The following is an 18159-nucleotide window of genomic DNA, read 5'->3' as shown; positions in this document are numbered from 1 at the left end:
TATATATATATATATATATATATATATATATATATATATATATATATATATATATATATATATATATATATATATATATATATATATATCTCAGTCATACAGGAAAAAGTGACCTACTAACAAAACTTAAAATGTTCAGGAGGGCCATTTAAATCACTTTTGATTGGCAACAAAATAAACATCAATGCAGTTAGTCATTTCTAAAAATAAAAAAAAATAAAAATTAACTAACCATCACGCCGCTTCCCCGCAGGGGTAGGCAGAGAGAATAGAGCGCCACACCACTCTGTCCTTGCAAACATTCTTCGCCTCTTCCACGTTCATGCATCTCCTCATACATACCCGCCGATTGTTACGACTCCTAACCTAGTCATTTCTAAGAAGTCAATATATTATACTTCCAAGTTTATAATCCTTTGGGATTTTTTTCAGGGCAATATTAGCTAGTAAGATATCAAATAGCCAATGATGACATTTTTGAAAGAAATGCACTCCGTCACTTTCTCCTGTATGACTACGATATACCTTTATAACACTGCAATAAACATCCTGTACATTGGCCGGCATTATTAAATATCATATTTAAATACATATTTGAATACAAAAAATGCATATTACATGCATATACATATATATTTAGCTACTTATATCTAGTATATGGTAAATACATTACACTGGCCAACAATTTACAACTTTTATTTTGTAACTGGTATGAAAATACCTGATCTTTATGCACTTTGCATAGCTGAATTCAAAAACGAAAGCAAAAAAATGTAGCACGTCGTATTTTTTAGCTATGGATGTTTTCAATTCTGATATTGACTAATGTAAATATATCGCTCACTCCTTTCAAGAACGTCATAAATCAAAAATCGTCATTTTTGAGTTGTGCATGTTTAGTAATGCCCAGAAAATGTACTATATCCCAGCAAAAGCGGCATATTTTTAACTTAATATTTACCCGCTACAGAGCAGAAAGTGTTATTTTTGAATTTCGAAGAAAAGGTATTGTTTGATTATTTTTTTAAATATGATAAATATTTTTCAAATGGAGAAAAAATATTCAGGTCTTACCTAAAAAGATAAGATAAATAAGTGGCTTGATATTTATTTTTATACATTGTATTTTATGTTTGAACTTTAAAAACGTTCTCCTGAAAAATCAAGATTTTTGATTTGTGACGTTCTTGAAAGGAGTGAGCGATATATAAACATATAATGCTATTGTATTCGATATTAATAAGTTAATATATTTCGACTGTTACTCCGTAATTATCAATACTTTTTTTGAATCCCTTAGACCTTAGACTAAAGCATGTCTAGATACCAACCACTATTACGGTTTCAACGTATGGGGTCCATACAAACAATAATATGGCTGTAACATCAAAACTTGACGTGATACAAGCTTGTCACCTTATAGACTTTGAATAAGAACGATTAACTTAGTCCAAATCAGTCATCCAAATTTCTGTTACAAAATCATTGTTAGCCAGTGTTAATAATTTTATTAATTATTTATTTATACATATTTCGTTTTTACGTTTAAAAAACGTTACACTGATCCAAATACAAATTTATATATTTTTAAAATTAAATTTAAAATGTTTTATTTATCGTTAATTGATTCGGCAGTCACTTTGTGGTAACATATCGCTCACTCCTTTCAAGAACGTCATAAATCAAAAATTGTCAATTTTCAGTTGTGCATGTTTTCGGAATGCCGAGAAAATGTACTATATCCCAGCAAAAGAAGCATATTTTAAACTTAATATTTACCCGCTACAGGGCAGAAAGTGTTGTTTTTGCATTTTGAAGAAAATGTATTGTTTAGCTATTTTTTTAAATATACTGAATGTTTTTCAAATGGAGAAAAAACCTTCAGGCTTTACCTAAAAAGATCTGTTGCACAGTTAAAGGTTCAATAAGTGGCTTGATATTTATTTTTAAAACGTTGTATTAAATTTTTAAACTTTAAAAACGTTCTCCTGAAAAATCAAGTTTTTTGATTTATGACGTTCTTGAAAGGAGTGAGCGATATGTAATGTATGAATATCCATTTTTTTGCTTAATTAAAGAGAAATATTTGTGTTTTTATTATTTACACAAATATTTCAATTTCATACTATTTCTGTGAGCCTAAGCAGCTCATTATTAGAAATAGGTATCAAATTGTGGTAGAGTGGGTTCGAACCAAGAAACTACAGGACCACAACCAAACAATCAATTTTCAATTTAAATTTTACTTGGTAAATACCACTTTGGCTTGAAATCTATTGAGACACATCTATGGTATTTTGAGATATCAATCAAATTTTTTGTTGACATCTCAACATAGACGAAGAAGAATATGGAGGTCTAGGCATTTACGGGGCTTACGACCGTCATAGTCTGGCATACACACTTGTAACATTCGCCAATTCTACCCATTATTGACAACCACACTACTCAAATTCTTGGAACTTTTGGATATATGTATTGAATTATCTCGATACATAGTTTTTCGAACTTGATAGACTTCACGAGAGACGCCTATGATGGGACGAGACAAGCTTTTTATTAAGCAGAAACTCTTTAATTTGTATGTGAAGTCCGAATCCTGGATTATAATCACACACACGAGAAACGCCAGAAAATATCATTTTCATTTTATTATTTTAGCTTATAATTTGACCAGTTCATTTATTTATAACATTTTGAGTGTGTCCAAATACTTATGACATGTAGAATATGGAATATTCTTCTTCATCTATGTTGAGATGTCAAAAAAATAATATAAAAACTCCTATAATTGGAGATAATTCAGATTTGTGAACAAGTAGGGTACAATTAAAAATGCTGTATTCACATACGGTGTTTGAAAATGATGCGGAATGCATCGAAACACGTGTCACAGTAGATTTTGAGAAATAGTGATATTTACCGAGTAAATTTAAATGAAAAATTGATAGATACTACCACAAAGTGACTGCCGAATCAATTAAAGTCAAATAAAACAATTCCGCGCAAAAAAAACAGACTACATATCAGTTCAATATATATTGTACCTGTATAAGATAAAACTATAATTTCATTTTTAGCCACTTTTATTTTTGATACATTTTTTCAACCGCTTTCGACAAGCACCTCGTCATCTTCAGGGATGGATATGTACTCATATCCATCCCTGAAGACGACAAGATACAATATTTTTAAAACATAGGAACACTGATAACATTATACTCTATGAATCGCAAAGTTTCATCGGCCAATCAGAATTATAAAATGTATGGATTTTAATTATAATAGCGTCTTTTAAAAAATTGGGAGTCACATAATAAAAGCATATCAAAACGACATCTCGTTGAATTGTTTTTTAAAAAAAGACGACACAATCGTTGGCCCACACCCCTCTACCTAAAGAAGCAGTTAGCTCCTTCCGCACAAGCATGTGAATTGGTATTGCTGGTAATAAAACGCGACAACTGCTAAGTCACGGATTTCGTAGTGCCCAAAATGACCTAGTATGCAATGTGATATATCTGTATTTAATGCTTTTTCTGTGAAAATACCGTATTGTAAGTTTAAGACCTATTGTTACATTAAATTCTAGTACAAAAGCGTTTTTTTTTTTTAACTATATATAATTTTATTTAAGAAAATCGTTTGTGAGATATGTATGTACATTAAAATTAATTAAAAATAATTTTGGGTACCTAATTAGCAGATTGTGTGTACATCTTCCGTATTTGGTAGTTACAAATGAATTTCTTTTACGAGTATGGTAATTTTTCTCAACTATGGGCTTTTGCAATGGTAATTTTTCTCAACTCTGGTCCATTAGTACGGTTACTTCCTACAACTCCGGTTCTTTGGTAATTTAGTTAGTTAATTTTCTCAACTCTGGTCCATTAGTACTTCCTACAGTTACTTCCTACAACTCCGGTTCTTTGGTAATTTCCCGCAACTAAAGTACATAAGTACGGTAGATTCCAACAACTATAGTCCATTGCTACGGTAATTTCCCCCAACTATTTTCCATTAGAACGGTTATTTCTCTCAATTATGGTCCATTGGTACGGTAATTTCCCCCACCCCGTTGACTCTGGCCTTTTGCTACGGTAATTTTTTACAACTGTCCTCCATTAATATGGTAATTTCCAATGACTTTATTCTTTTGGTATGGTAGTTACATACAACTATGGTCTAAACAGCCATATTTCAGAGAAAACCTGACGTTTTTACTATGAGCGATATCTACTGACCCATTTAACTAAATAAAATATGGTGCGTTGGGCACCGTGGGGTTGTGTGGACTGCAAACGCAAGCCGATTACTTCTTAGCTATAAAAGAAAGGCAGTTGACGACGTATTTGATAAAAATTGGACCTTTTTAAATTCAAGTAACATCGTAGATTGAACGGGACAAAACATTGAACCACTTTATAATGGACCACGCGTATTGCTCCTTACACTGGATACTCTTCTCTGTCTTATTCCTCATAACTGAGGGTTGTGACCCTTGTGGAAGCAATGACTCTTCTCCAGTTGACTTGCCTGCGCTGCACGTAGCGCTCCAACCACCGAGGTGCCTGCTGCTGCCTTAACTCCGTCGGTCCATCGTGTAGAGATCTTCCTCTCCCTCTCTTCCCCTCCAGGCTACCCATCACAACTAGCCGTTTCAGGCTATCCCCATTGCCACGCGCAACGTGTCCAAAGAACTGAAGAATCCGTCGCCAGAGTCAAGCCATCCAAGTGTAACTCCTGGCGAATGGACTCGTTGGAGCATCTAGCTGTCCATGGAATTCGGAGCATGCGCCTCCAACACCACATTTCAAAAGCGTAAATTTTTCTTCTTTCTGCTGCTTTTATGGTCCAAGTTTCCGCAGCATACAGAAAAATGGAATGGACCAAACTCCTGAGAAGCTTTATCTTAGTGCCGTTACTCCCCGGTCTTTCTAGATCTTGTCTAAGAACTGAAGAATCCGTCGGGTACACACATTGGCCAGAGTCAAGCCATCCAATATATATTTATATGTATACCTCTGTCCGCCTCCGTAGTGTAATGGTCAGCACGCTTGGCTACCTTTAGAGGTTCCGGGGTTCCGGGTTCGATTCTCAGGGGGGGTCAAATAAATATAAGTGATGTTTTCACTGTTATATTTATTCAATATCACCCTGGACTGGTACCTGAAGCGGAGGGCTGATCACTTTCCTTCATGTGTAAACGATCAAGATAACTCTGCGTTTATATGACGCAGTGCCCTATGCACCATTGGGGTGCGGATAAGGGTTTTATATACCTTAAATAGTCTAGAGTCTAATAAGCGTATGCATTTTTAATTATATTTTAAATGTATATATTATATCCTTTATAATTTAATGAAGCACTGAACACAAATATCGTTTGGATTAGCTTAAGAGTCCGCTAACAGTGTGGTAGGAATCTCAAGAGGCCTTTACTTCGTTCCTGAGGTGGCGCCATGAGCATCGGTACCTGATTTCGATGTGTGATATTTATCTGAAATTGAACAAAAAGACATGTTAACACGGTTTACGGTAATGTATGACGTACGCTAAAACAACCCTTTTTTTCCTTTGAGGGGCAAGGGATCTTGCATCCCCTATGTCACCGCGACCATATTAGGTCTATTGTGACTTCCCTCTGTATTACAGCTCACTGCCAAGACCTACATGAGTCATGCAACTCACGATATGTCTACGAAAATTGAAATGGTAAAAATTGTTTTATAAACTGGGAAAAATTATATAATTTTTTGACATCTCATCAAAGATGAAGAAGAATATGGAAGTCTGGGCATTTACGGGGCTAACGACCGTCATAGGCTGGTTTAAGTGATCACTTTACACACGTGTAACATTCACCAATTCTACCCATTATTGACAACCACACTACTCAAATTCTTGGAAGTTCTATATATATGAACCAATTTAGAAACCTTGTTCATGAATCACTAGAACTTCAATAGAGACATCTATTTGGTGAGATGTAAAGAAGCTTTTTATTAAGCAGAAACTCTTATATTAATTATCTCTGTAATTGGAGATGATCCAGATTTTGTGAACAAGTATTTGGAAACACTCAAAATGTTGGGAAAATTTTTATTTTTTAATATACTTTCTTCATATGGGGTTATTAGAAACAAACATTGCATTCAACAAAGTGACTGCCGAATCAATTAATGTTTCCTTCCCGGTGATATGCATTTCCTACAACTTGGCTTTGAAAATGAGAATATCAATATAAAATATAATAGATACGGGCTCACAATTTTTGTGTTATATATATTACATATTTATTATATATTACATAAATACAAAGACATAGAAAGGAGAGTGAATGCTGGGAACAAAGTGAATGGTGCACTGAAATCAGTTATAGCAAATAAAAACCTATCAGCGGAATCTAAACTGGCAGTGCACAACGGAAAAAAAGCACAAAACTGGCAGTGCACAAGGTTGGCAAAAGAAGGATGAAAGTAGACTGAATGCAGTCGAAATGCGATCTCTCAGAAGAATGTGCGACAAAACGATGTATGATAGATGTGCGAATAGTGAAAGGAAGGAATGCAAAGCTGAGATAAGCATTATTGATAAAATTAAGAAAGGTGTGTTGAGATGGTTTGGACGTGTAGAACGAATGAGTGAGGAAAGAACGGTAAAATAAATTTACGAGGCGAATGTTAGTGGGAAAAGAAGCAGAGGAAGACCGAGAAAAACATGGCACGATCAGGTATGCCAAATACTTGAAAGTGGTCAGGTTAGGAGTCGTAACAATCGGCGGGTATGTATGAGGAGATGCATGAACGTGGAAGAGGCGAAGAATGTTTGCAAGGAGAGAGTGGTGTGGCGCTCTATTCTCTCTGCCTACCCCTGAGGAGAAGCGGCGTGATGGTTAGTTAGTTACACAAAAGTATTATAATATAAATTTATTCATTAGCAACAACGGAAATAAATAATTTGTTGAAAAAAATCGGGGATAGAATCGCCAATACACAAACATTTCCCAGTGTGTGGATGCGTGCCGCACTTTGTGTATATGCACACTTCATATCATGTTTAGAATCACGCAGGTCGTCCGCCGCGGCAGTTGTGCCGCTACGCCAGCTATTGCGGCCACTTGCAATGTATTTTTATCTCGTTTTCAAATACTTACCGGAGCTAACACTACAAAATTGTTACATTTAACTTCAACTATGGTCAGTAAAGCAACGATTAGGAATATGCACATTTAATTGTTGGGTAATATATCCAAAATAAAACAAGGTTTGTTGGATTGAATTCTACATTTATTTACACTCTCTTGGGTGTTTGATAATGTCCTAAGAAGACAAAACGCGTCACGTATTAACATATACATAAATAAATATAGAATTCAATCCAACAAACCTTTTTTATTTTGGATATATTACCCAACAATTCAATATGGAATTCTACCAACTGTCTGCAGTTATAATAAACATGCACATTTTTCGGTTTTGAAATCACATTTTCATATGGTGTACAAAATACGTATCACCGTTGCACGCGGTAGTTTTCAGCACCGTAAGGGTAAATGACAATGTATGTAATACCTGGCAGGGGGACTGCATCCATGGCTCCCCGTCTATCTGCATTGGGAGGGTCTTCCGGGTGACTATGGTCACAGCTTTACACTGGGCCAACCTCTGTCCTGACGCTCTGAGCCCTGGAATCAATTCCATTTCTCTCGTTACTTTGCATATACATAATAAATAATAATAAAACCCTTATCCGCACCCAAGTGGTGCATAGGGCACTGCGTCATATAACGCAGTGTTATCTTGATCGTTTTTACACATGAAAGAAAGGTGATCAGCCCTCCGCTTCAGGTACCAGTCCAGGGTAATATTGAATAAATATTACAGTGGAAAATCACTTATATTTATTTGAACCCCCCTGGGAATCGAACCCGGGACCTACAGAACGGTAGCCGAGCGTGCTGACCATTACACTACAGAGGCGGACACGCAAATAAACGCGGATTTCAAGTAAGTTCGAGTATTTATTCTTTTCATGTTTTCATTTAACATAAATTGCAACCTCCGAGGAGATAGTTGACGTGGGTGCCCGTAATCAGTGCAATATGGGCAAACCACGCTCCCACAATGTATTCACGCATCATCATACAATACCTTCACCTCATTTGGTGACCCCAAATACCTCACCTCAGTATGTATATATTGGTGCTTCTTCTTCTCCATCTTATTCCTTAATACTTGTGGAAGCAATGACTCTTCTCCAGTTATATTATATAGTTATAATAGAAAGGCAGTTGATGACGTATTTGATAAAAATTGGTCCTTTTTAAATTCAAGCAACATCGTAGATTGAACGGGACATAACATTGAACCACTTTATAATGGACCACGCGTATTGCTCCTTACACTGGATACTCTTCCCCGTCTTATTCCTCATTACTGAGGGTTGTGACCCTTGTGGAAGCAATGACTCTTCTCCAGTTGACTTGCCTGCGCTGCACGTAGCGCTCCAACCACCGAGGTGCCTGCTGCTACCTTAACTCCATCGGTCCATCCTGTGGGGATCGTCCTCTCCCTCTTTTCCCCTCCAGGCTACCCATCACAACCAGTCCTTCCAGGCTATCCTCGTTGCCACGCGCAACGTGCCCAAAGAACTGAAGAATCCATTGGGTACAGACATTGGTTGGTGCGTATAGCTATCCGTGGGATTCGGAGCATGCGCCTCCAATACCACATTTCGAAAGTGTAAATTTTTCTTCTTTCTGCTACTTAATATAATGAGAACTTAGTGTAATGAAAAGAGTAAGGTTGTATATATCCTACCTGTTCTTACTTGTCCCATATGTAAACAGTTTTCTAATCCAATGACTTCTATTTGTTTGTCACCAATGTCTGAAAATTAGAAATATATTTTAATATTTAGAAAGTTGCTATATCAACAAAAGCTAAACTGTCAGTACACAATGGAGTCCAACCCTATGTATAGAGTCCAACCCTATGTATGGAATACAATCATATGTATGGAAGTGAAGCGTGAAGTTGGAAAAATAAATTTTTCTGGGTTCTTCTCCCTTTCGACGTGGAACTTCACGCAAATCGCGGCATCCTAAAAATTAAACAGAAAATATACCGAGATATATAAAAGAGTCCTGGTACCAACTCTTATGTATGGAAGTGAAGCATGGAGTTGGCAAAACAAGGATGAAAGTAGACTGAATGCAGTCGGAATGCCATCTCTCACACCATTCTTCACTTCCTATGCTTCACTTCCATACATTATGGATATTGGAACTCTGTCTTCGCAAACATTCTTCGCCTCTTCCACGTTCATGCATCTCCTCATACATATCCGCCGATTAACCTGACCACTTTCAAGTATTTGGCATACCTGATCGTGCCATGTTTTTCTCGGGGTTCCTCTGCTCCTTTTTCCAATTACGTTCGCCTCATAAATTTGTTTTACCGTTCTTTCCTCACTCATTCGTTCTACATGTCCAAACCATCTCAACACAGCTTTCTTAATTTTATCGACAATGCTTATCTCAGCCTTGCATTCCTTCCTTATTTCACTATTCGAACATCTATCATACATTGTTTTATCGCACATTCTTCTGAGCTAGTTTAGCTTTCGCTAAAAGGTTTTTATTTGCTATAACTGATCACAATGCACCATTCACTGTGATATAGAATATATAAGATACATATATATATATATATATATATATATATATATATATATATATATATATATATATATATAAATAGAAAAATAAAATGATCCTTTCACACAGCGCCCATAGATGGCAGGAGAAGGGAATCTATTTCAATTTCTTCTTCTTCTTTTTGTAGATCCTAGGGATCTGTTTGTGTCTCCGCATGTCGCTCTTGGGACGTCGACTCCCAGCTGTCTTTCCATCTTTTCGGAGGTCTGCCCGGGGGTCTGCGTCCTTCAGGGTTGCCTTGGAGGGCGATACGTGGAAGTCTGTCTTCTGACATTCTGTTTATATGTTCAATTTCAATTTGATAGTACAAAATATATCCACCTTGAACAGCCTGCGCCAGGGTGATAGGGGAGGGAGGAGGTCTTCTTCTTCTTCTCCTGGGAGGTGGTTCGCCCCACAGATTGGAGCCACCGTGCGCAAAGGGGATGTTCAGCAGCGCCACGCCCTGCAGCCTGGAACCCTTGGAGAGGTCCAGAGGAACTCCGTCGCACTGCGGAGTGAGACTATATGGTAACAATCAAGTGATCACCTTGCACCAGACGTTAGCAAACCTACCAGACGAATATTCCCATTGCAATCATTTAAATTTTCCTTGAAAGCCATATCTGTTTGCAATTCTAGTAGACCTTAATTATAATTTTAGACATTTATCAAATTACAGGTTTACCCAATTTTATACTTAGTATCTAAAAGGTCTAAAAATCTCTTTTATTATCAACTATTATTCCTTCCCCATCTCACTTAGAAGCTATTTACACTGAATTCAACTAAAATAACTCCTATGTAGATGAGAAACCTAGATCTGTGAACAATGATTTTGACGCACTAAATTTTTTAATATTTATTCAATATTACACTGGACTGGTACCTGAAGTGGAGGGCTGATCACCTTTCCTTCATGTGTAATCGATCGAGATAACACTGCGTTTATATGAAGCAGTGCCCTATGCACCATTGGGGTGCGGTCAGGGATTTATTATTATTATTATTAAAAATATTAAGGAAATCATAAATGTCAAATAATATTTTTAAAAAATCATAAATCATATTGATTATGGCTTCTGTAAAGAATGTGGGTATGTTGGTGACACATTGGTGACAACGACATACCCGCATAGTCTGGCAAAGGCATTCTACATCTGTCTCTCTTAGAAACTCACTTAAAGCTAGTTGTAATACTTTGTAATAAACCAAAGTCGAGGTACTAGCGAGTTATTACTAACCATCTTATCTTAGTACATAACAGCTTCAATCGTGTCACTGAGATATCGGTTCTTATTTACTAGCACCACATCCGACTGCGAGCAGATTTGAATTGAGAATTATGTTTTTTGAATGATTGAACTGGTGGATCTGAGAGACCATTGCTTACTGTGTGTTGCCCTAAGCGGCGTTTGAAGCGTAATGACGTATACCACTCACCACAATGTCGATATGTTCCTGCAGGTTCTTGCAAGACGCTGCGAATTGCTCCGTGGTCGCGTATTCAAAGTACCACAACTTGTTCTTCATCCTAGAGCTAAATTTTTCTGGGTTCTTCTCCCTTTCGACGTGGAACTTCACGCAAATCGCGGCATCCTAAAATTTAAACACAAAATATACTAAGATACACAACAGAGTCCTGGTACCAACTCTAATGTATGGAAGTGAAGCATGGAATTGGTATAAGAAGGATGAAAGTAGACTGAATGCAGTCGGGATGCCATCTCTCAGTGCGGCAAGACCATGGTATGGTAGATGTTCCAATGGTGATATAAGGAAAGGGTGCAAGGCTGAGATAAGTATTATCCATCAAACCAAGAAGGATGAAAGTAGACTGGATGCAGTCGGGATGCCATCTCTCAGTGCGGCAAGACCATGTATGGTAGATGTTCCAATGGTGATATAAGGAAAGGGTGCAAGGCTGAGATGAGCACTATCCAGCAAACTAAGGAAGGCGGCTTGGGATGGTTTGGGAAGGATGAGAGTAGACTGGATGCAGTCGGGATGCCATCTCTCAGTGCGGCAAGACCATGTATGGTAGATGTTCCAATGGTGATATAAGGAAAGGGTGCAAGGCTGAGATAAGTATTATCATTCAACACAAGAAAGGTGTGATGAGATGGTTTGGACATGTGGAATAAATGAGTGAGGAAAGAATGGTAAAACAAATTTATGAGGCAAATCTAGTTGAGCAGAAGAAGTCCGAGGAAAACTTGGCCTGATCAAGTTTTTCAAATACTTGGGTGTGGCAAGGTCAGGAGTCGGAACAATCCACAGGTATGTATAATGTACGTATAATGAGTAATGCGGAAGAGGTGAAGATTGTTTGCATGGACAGATTGGTGAGGCGTTCTATACTCTCTGCCTACCCCTGGAGAGGTGGCGTGATGGTTAGTTAGCTAACAGATCCAAATCAACCTAGTTTGATGAATGGATGTAAGGTACTGATGGCATGAAGCTACCAGGAGTGCAGAACGGCGCAGGAGGTATTTGGTACCCATGCCAGTTAGTTAGTTATTATTTTGACTATAGTACTACGAAGGGATACATACAACCTTCCAATACAATTCAATAACACACATACGTTCTGATATTCCACTCATCACTTTCATACAAACTTCTATGGATCTACCAGGAGTACAGAAGAATGCAGGAGGTAAAGAGTATATTTTTAAATGCGGCCTGATGGTTAGTTAGCTACAATATCCAGATCAACCTAGTTTGATGAATGGATATAAGGTACTGATGGCATGAAGCTACCAGGAATACAGAACGATGCAGGAGGTATTTGGTATCCATGCAAAGTGATGGTTAGTTAGTTAGTTATCACATATCGCTCACTCCTTTCAAGAACGTCATAAATCAAAATACTTGATTTTTCAGGAGAACGTTTTTAAAGTTGAAGAATATAATACAATGTATTAAAAATAAATATCAAGCCACTTACTGAACTTTTTACTGTGCAACAGATCTTTTTAGGTAAAATCTGAAGTTTTTTTCTCCATTTGAAAAATATTTAGTTTTTTGATAAAAATAATTAAACAATACCTTTTCTTCAAAATGCAAAAACAACACTTTCTGCCCTGTAGCAGGTAAATATTAAGTTAAAAATATGCCGCTTTTGCTGGGATATAGTACATTTTCTGGGCATTCCGAAAACATGCACAACTGAAAATTGTCAATTTTTGATTTATGACGTTCTTGAAAGGAGTGAGCGATATCTCCTAACATTGACTCATATCAACAGGTATTGACACATACATACGAAGAATGTTTCAAAGAGAGAGTGTGGGGTTCTATTCTGACTGGAGTGGTAATTAGTTAGCCAGTGTTATATCATTATATTGTAGATACATACCACCCCTATAGAGAAGTAATTGTTGATGATGTTGTAAGGGGCTGTGGAGGGTGCTCTTCTGGCGCAGGTTTCCGAAGGAGTTGGCGGGATTTCATTCTGAAACAACAAAGTTTAACATTTTTCATTAATTTTTTCATTCAAACCCTTATTCACACCCCAATGGTGCATAGGGCACTGCGTCATATAAACGCAGTGTTATCTTGATCGTTTACACATGAAGGAAAGGTGATCAGCCCTCCGCTTCAGGTACCAGTCCAGGGTAATATTGAATAAATATGACAGTGAAAAAATCACTTATATTTATTTTACCCCCCTTGGGAATCGAACCCGGGACCTCCAGAACGGTAGCCGAGCGTGCTGACCATTACACTACGGAGGCGGTTTATAATGTGTATTTATATAATGTATAGTTTATACATTATATAAATATACATTATATAATGTATAAACTATACATTGTTGATGTAGGAATATGAAAATGCTGCATAAGCTGAAATACAGTACCATTTTCAGTTCTGAACAAAGTGTTTCAAAAGGATTCCGTCGCCAAAAAAGGAACAAGTGGTCACTCTGTTTTCATCTTTCTATATTAGAACAATGTCATTTGATAAGTCACAAATATGTCACGGGCTTATTCAAATCTTGAAGCAGTAACTCACATTTTCCGAGGGGATGACTTCAATCTGCCACCGGTCCATCATGACCGTGCTAGACTTCTCCACGCGGTCCAATATCTTGTGCAATGACTCTCTCTCGTATCTGCAATGAAATATATCATTATAGGTTAAATTAGATTTATTGATGAATGTTAGCAAATCCAAAATCATGGTTTTTGAAAGAGATGAATGTAGATCTGAGTGTGAAATATTGGTAAATGGGGAGATTTTGGAACAGGTAGATGATTTCATATATTTGGGTATGTTTTCTAGGGATGGAAAGATTGATAAAGACATAGAAAGGAGAGTGAATGCTGGGAACAGAGTGAATGGTGCACTAAAATCAGTTTTAGCAAATAAAAATCTATCAGCGGAAGCTAAACTGGCAGTACACAATGGAGTTCTGGTTCCAACCCTTATGTATGGAAGCAAAGCATGGAGTTGGCAAAAGAAGGATGAAAGCAGACTGATGCAGTCGAAATGCGATCCCTCAGACGAATGTGTGGCAAAACGATGTTTGATAGATGTTCGAATGATGAAATAAGGAAAGAATGTAAGGCTGAGATAAGCATTATCGATAAAATTAAGAAAAGTGTGTTGAGATGGTTTGGACATGTGGAGCGTATGAGCGAAGAAAGAATGGTTAAACAAATTTATGGAGCGAATGTAGTTGGAAAAAGAAGCAGAGGACGACCGAGGAAAACTTGGCACAATCAGGTATGTCAAATACTTGAAAGCGGCCGGGTCAGGAGTCGTAATAATCGTCGGGTATGTATGAGGAGATGCATGAATGTAGAAGAGGCAAAGAATGTTTGCAAAGACAGAGTGGTGTGGCGTTTGATTCTCTCTGCCTACCCCTGCGGGGAAGCGGCGTGATGGTTAGTTAGTTAGTTAGTTAGTTAGGTTAAATTTATGTGGTCTCTCCAGGATATCCCGAGCATTCTTTTAAAAGTCCACATCTCCAACGCATTCAGCCTATTCTTATCTATTTCAGAAAGGCACCATATCTCGCAAGCATACAGTAGCACACTCCATACGTACGTTTTGAAAAGAAATTTGCTTAGTTTCAGATCTATGTTGTTTGATTGGAAAATCACTGATTTACTGTTAAACGCAAGTCTTGCTCGGCGTATGCGACTGTCAATCTTGCCTTTTGACGGACCATCCCAAAAGATCCTGTTCCGAGGTAAACAAACAATGATATTGTTATCAGAAAAGATAGTTGCCAGAGTGATCTGAATAAGTGGATTTAAACTCACCCCCCTCCCCATCGCAAACATCTCGCTAAATCATTTCCTGTACCAAGAGGAATCACACCCACTGCTGGCTGAATTTCGAAAGGCACCTTATCTGAAAATACAACAATTGTTTAATTGACAGTTATGTTAGGTCCGCCTCCGTACTATAATGGTCAACACGCTCGGCTACAGTTCTGGAGGTCCCGGGTTCTGGACTGGTACCTGAAGCGGAGGGCTGATCACCTTTCCTTCGAGTGTTAACGATCAAGATAACACTGCGTTTATATGATGCAGTGCCCTATGCACCATTGGGGTGCGGATAAGTGTTCGAATAAATGAATGAATATGTTAGGTTAGTAATTAGGTTGTTATTCATATTCGTTACAATAGGTTAGGTTAAGTTAGATGGTACAGGAAGCTAGGGTTCAGTTGAATAAATCGTGGACCCTCAAAGTCAGCGCTATGAACCAACTAGAGGCATTCGAAATGTGGCTACGCATCCTATGCATCGTATGCTATGCATCCCATGGACCGATATGGTCAGCAACCCAAATGTGCTTCAGAGAGCAAGAGCAGGAGACAGTTGCTGACTGATATCAAGGTCCCGGAGGTGTCCTATCTGGGGCATGTGCTGAGAGGAGACAAGTACGAGCACCTAGTAGAGGGTCCACGAGGTGTGGGCAGAAAGCAGATCCCCTGGCTCCGTAATATACCAGGTTGGACGGAGATCCTGACTGTTTAGAGCTGCCCGAAACAAAGACAATTACTCTCAAGTGATAGTCGACGTCAGGGGGACGTGCGGACGTGCCATGTCACAAACAGAAAAAGTTTAACAACTAGAAGTTTAAGAAACTAGCAAATTTTCTTCATACCCATAGTTTCAAGCACCCAGCCGACAGTGCCATCGCCCCCACAACAGATCACCTTGAAGTTCTGAACGTCTTTGAACATGGCGAGACCTGAAATCACAATGCGGCGGTTAGCGTGCTGAACAATTAGGAAAGGTTTTGAATATTGAAAGCATTAACTTTGTGGGTCGTATTGATATATTATTTGGAGAAATAAAAAGACTTTGTTTTTTGATCCACTCATATTTTTATTAACAACCAACTAGTTTCGGCAGTAACCTGTTGCCCTCTTCAGGGTTTAATTTATGACTATTTAAGTTATAAATTAATCTAGTTTCGGCAACAACCTGTTGCCCTCTTCAGGGTTTGATTTATGACTATTTAAGTTATAAATTAAACTAGTTTCGGCAACAACCTGTTGCCCTCTTCAGGGTTTAATTTATGACTATTTAAGTTATAAATTAAACCCTGAAGAGAGCAACAGGTTGTTGTTTCACGAGTGTTTTTGCCTAGAATTTTCACTCATGAATTACATGAAATTATAGTAACTTTAAACGTAAAGAGTAAATCCACTCACAAGTAGGCATAGTCTATGAAACTTATAAAGTTGAAGCCTGAGTAGGGACATGATAAACGGTGTTGCATAAGCCGTAGCTAGATTTCAGAGTCGCTTGGACTTTAGGTAATTAAAAAAAAAATGCAACAGGTTGTTGCCAAAACTAGTTGGTTGTTAATAAAAATGTGAGTGGATCAAAAAACAAAGTCTTTTTATTTCTCAAAAAATTTGGCAAGGGCTTGCCTCCATGTTATGAGCTTAGAATCTTCTTTTTCATGGTGTAGGCCTTGTGGCCTGTTTTTAAGAGGGATTAGCATACTACGATGTCGATTCCCAGTTGTCAATCCTTCTTTTTGGTGGTCTATCTTAGGGTTGGCTGTGCAGTGCAATGCGGGGAGTCTGGATGGTTACATTCTCCTCAAACGCGCATTCCATTGTCTCCTTTGCTGCCTTCCCCACCTAACGACATCTTCCATCTTCCAACTTCGAAGGTGATAAGAAGTAACTTGGAACATGGTAAGAAGAAACTTGGACGGTGGTAAGAAGTAACTTGGAAGATGGTAATAAGTAACTTAGAAGGTGGTAATAAGTAACTTGAAAGGTGGTAATAAGTAACTTGGAAGGTGGTATTAACAAACTTGGAAGGTGGTAATAAGTAACTTGGAAGGTGGTAATAAGTAACTTGGAAGGTGGTAATAAGTAACTTGGTAAGGAGCTCACCGTTGGCGGGCCCGCCCTTGCTGAGGTCGTGCACCTGGCGCGGGTTGAGCAGGTACTGGAACTTGCGCATGACGCGCGCGCCCTGCCGCCCGCCCGACTTGGGGTTCACGAACACGAGCAGCGGGCAGCCGGGCGGGCGCGGCGCGGCGAGCAGCGCGGCGGGCGACGCGGCCAGCGGCGCGGGCGACGGCGCGGGCGGCGGCAGCGGCATGGACTGCGAGCCGGGCAGCCCCAAGCCCGGCGACGGGCACACCTGGCAAGGAAGCGAAGGAGAGAGTCTCATTAGTATTGTTAACTAGATAAGGTCTGTCAGGAAGCCTTGATGCTCCTGTATCAGATCTGGGAATGCGGTGGGACAGCTTTCAATATTGTTCGAGATGTGATTTTTAAATGTGAAGGTCCTCATTGAAACGTTACATTTCCATTATAAATGATTTGAAGTAATCGGGAATTCTAGCTTGTAAAATTGTTACTGTCCGCCTCCGTAGTGTAATGGTCAGCACGCTCGGCTACCGTTCTGGAGGTCCCGGGTTCGATTCCCAAGGGGAATAAAATATATATAAGTGATTTTTTCACTGTCATATTTATTCAGTATTACCCTGGACTGGTACCTGAAGCGGAGGGCTGATCACCTTTCCTTCATGTGTAAACGATCAAGATAACACTGCGTTCATATGAAGCAGTGCCCTATGCACCATTAGGGTGCGGATAAGGGTTTTATTATTATTATTATATGAAGTTGTTACGTTTTGGTGTGATTTAATGATTTCATATTGGTTTAACACAGGATTGGTCACATTTTGTTGCAATTTAAATTCAATTTAGACAGAACAGATTTACATTTAAAGGGTTTTTTGTGCAATTTTCAAAATGTAACTTTTTTGTGAGGACCGCCACAAACAGTGCTAACCGTCACTACCATAGCGCTATTGACACATTTAAAACTACACAAAATTTTGTGTAGTTTGAAGTGTCTAAATAGTGCTATGGTAGTGACGGGTGGTATTGTTTGCATGCTGTGGTAGTGATTGTCCTGACGAAGAGACGGGTACGTCTCCAAACCGGTAGACATAAAAATCT

The 18159-nt window shown here is 38.4% G+C and overlaps 1 protein-coding gene across 1 annotated transcript in view; it reads right to left on the bottom strand.

Annotated features, from left to right (window-relative positions):
• Window positions 1-998: 998 nt before the first annotated feature.
• The window catches only part of Dgk (diacyl glycerol kinase 1), a 29820-nt gene continuing 12659 nt past the window's right edge, over window positions 999-18159 (bottom strand). The window contains exons 9-18 of the mRNA XM_088273257.1: window positions 17080-17332; window positions 15828-15914; window positions 14977-15067; window positions 13721-13820; window positions 13062-13157; window positions 11144-11299; window positions 10043-10211; window positions 8823-8891; window positions 7575-7687; window positions 999-5500 (exon numbers count right to left, since the gene is read on the bottom strand). Of these exons, the coding sequence (XP_088129383.1) occupies window positions 5408-5500; window positions 7575-7687; window positions 8823-8891; window positions 10043-10211; window positions 11144-11299; window positions 13062-13157; window positions 13721-13820; window positions 14977-15067; window positions 15828-15914; window positions 17080-17332 (1227 nt within the window). The 3' untranslated portion in view covers window positions 999-5407. The remainder of the gene's footprint in view (window positions 5501-7574; window positions 7688-8822; window positions 8892-10042; window positions 10212-11143; window positions 11300-13061; window positions 13158-13720; window positions 13821-14976; window positions 15068-15827; window positions 15915-17079; window positions 17333-18159) is intronic.

The sequence above is a fragment of the Brachycentrus maculatus genome, unplaced genomic scaffold (genome assembly GCF_059751285.1).
Source record: "Brachycentrus maculatus isolate JH-2025_06_01 unplaced genomic scaffold, ASM5975128v1 h1tg000563l, whole genome shotgun sequence".
NCBI classification, from domain to species: Eukaryota; Metazoa; Arthropoda; class Insecta; order Trichoptera; family Brachycentridae; genus Brachycentrus; species Brachycentrus maculatus.
This window is presented reverse-complemented; position numbering and strand designations above follow the sequence as displayed.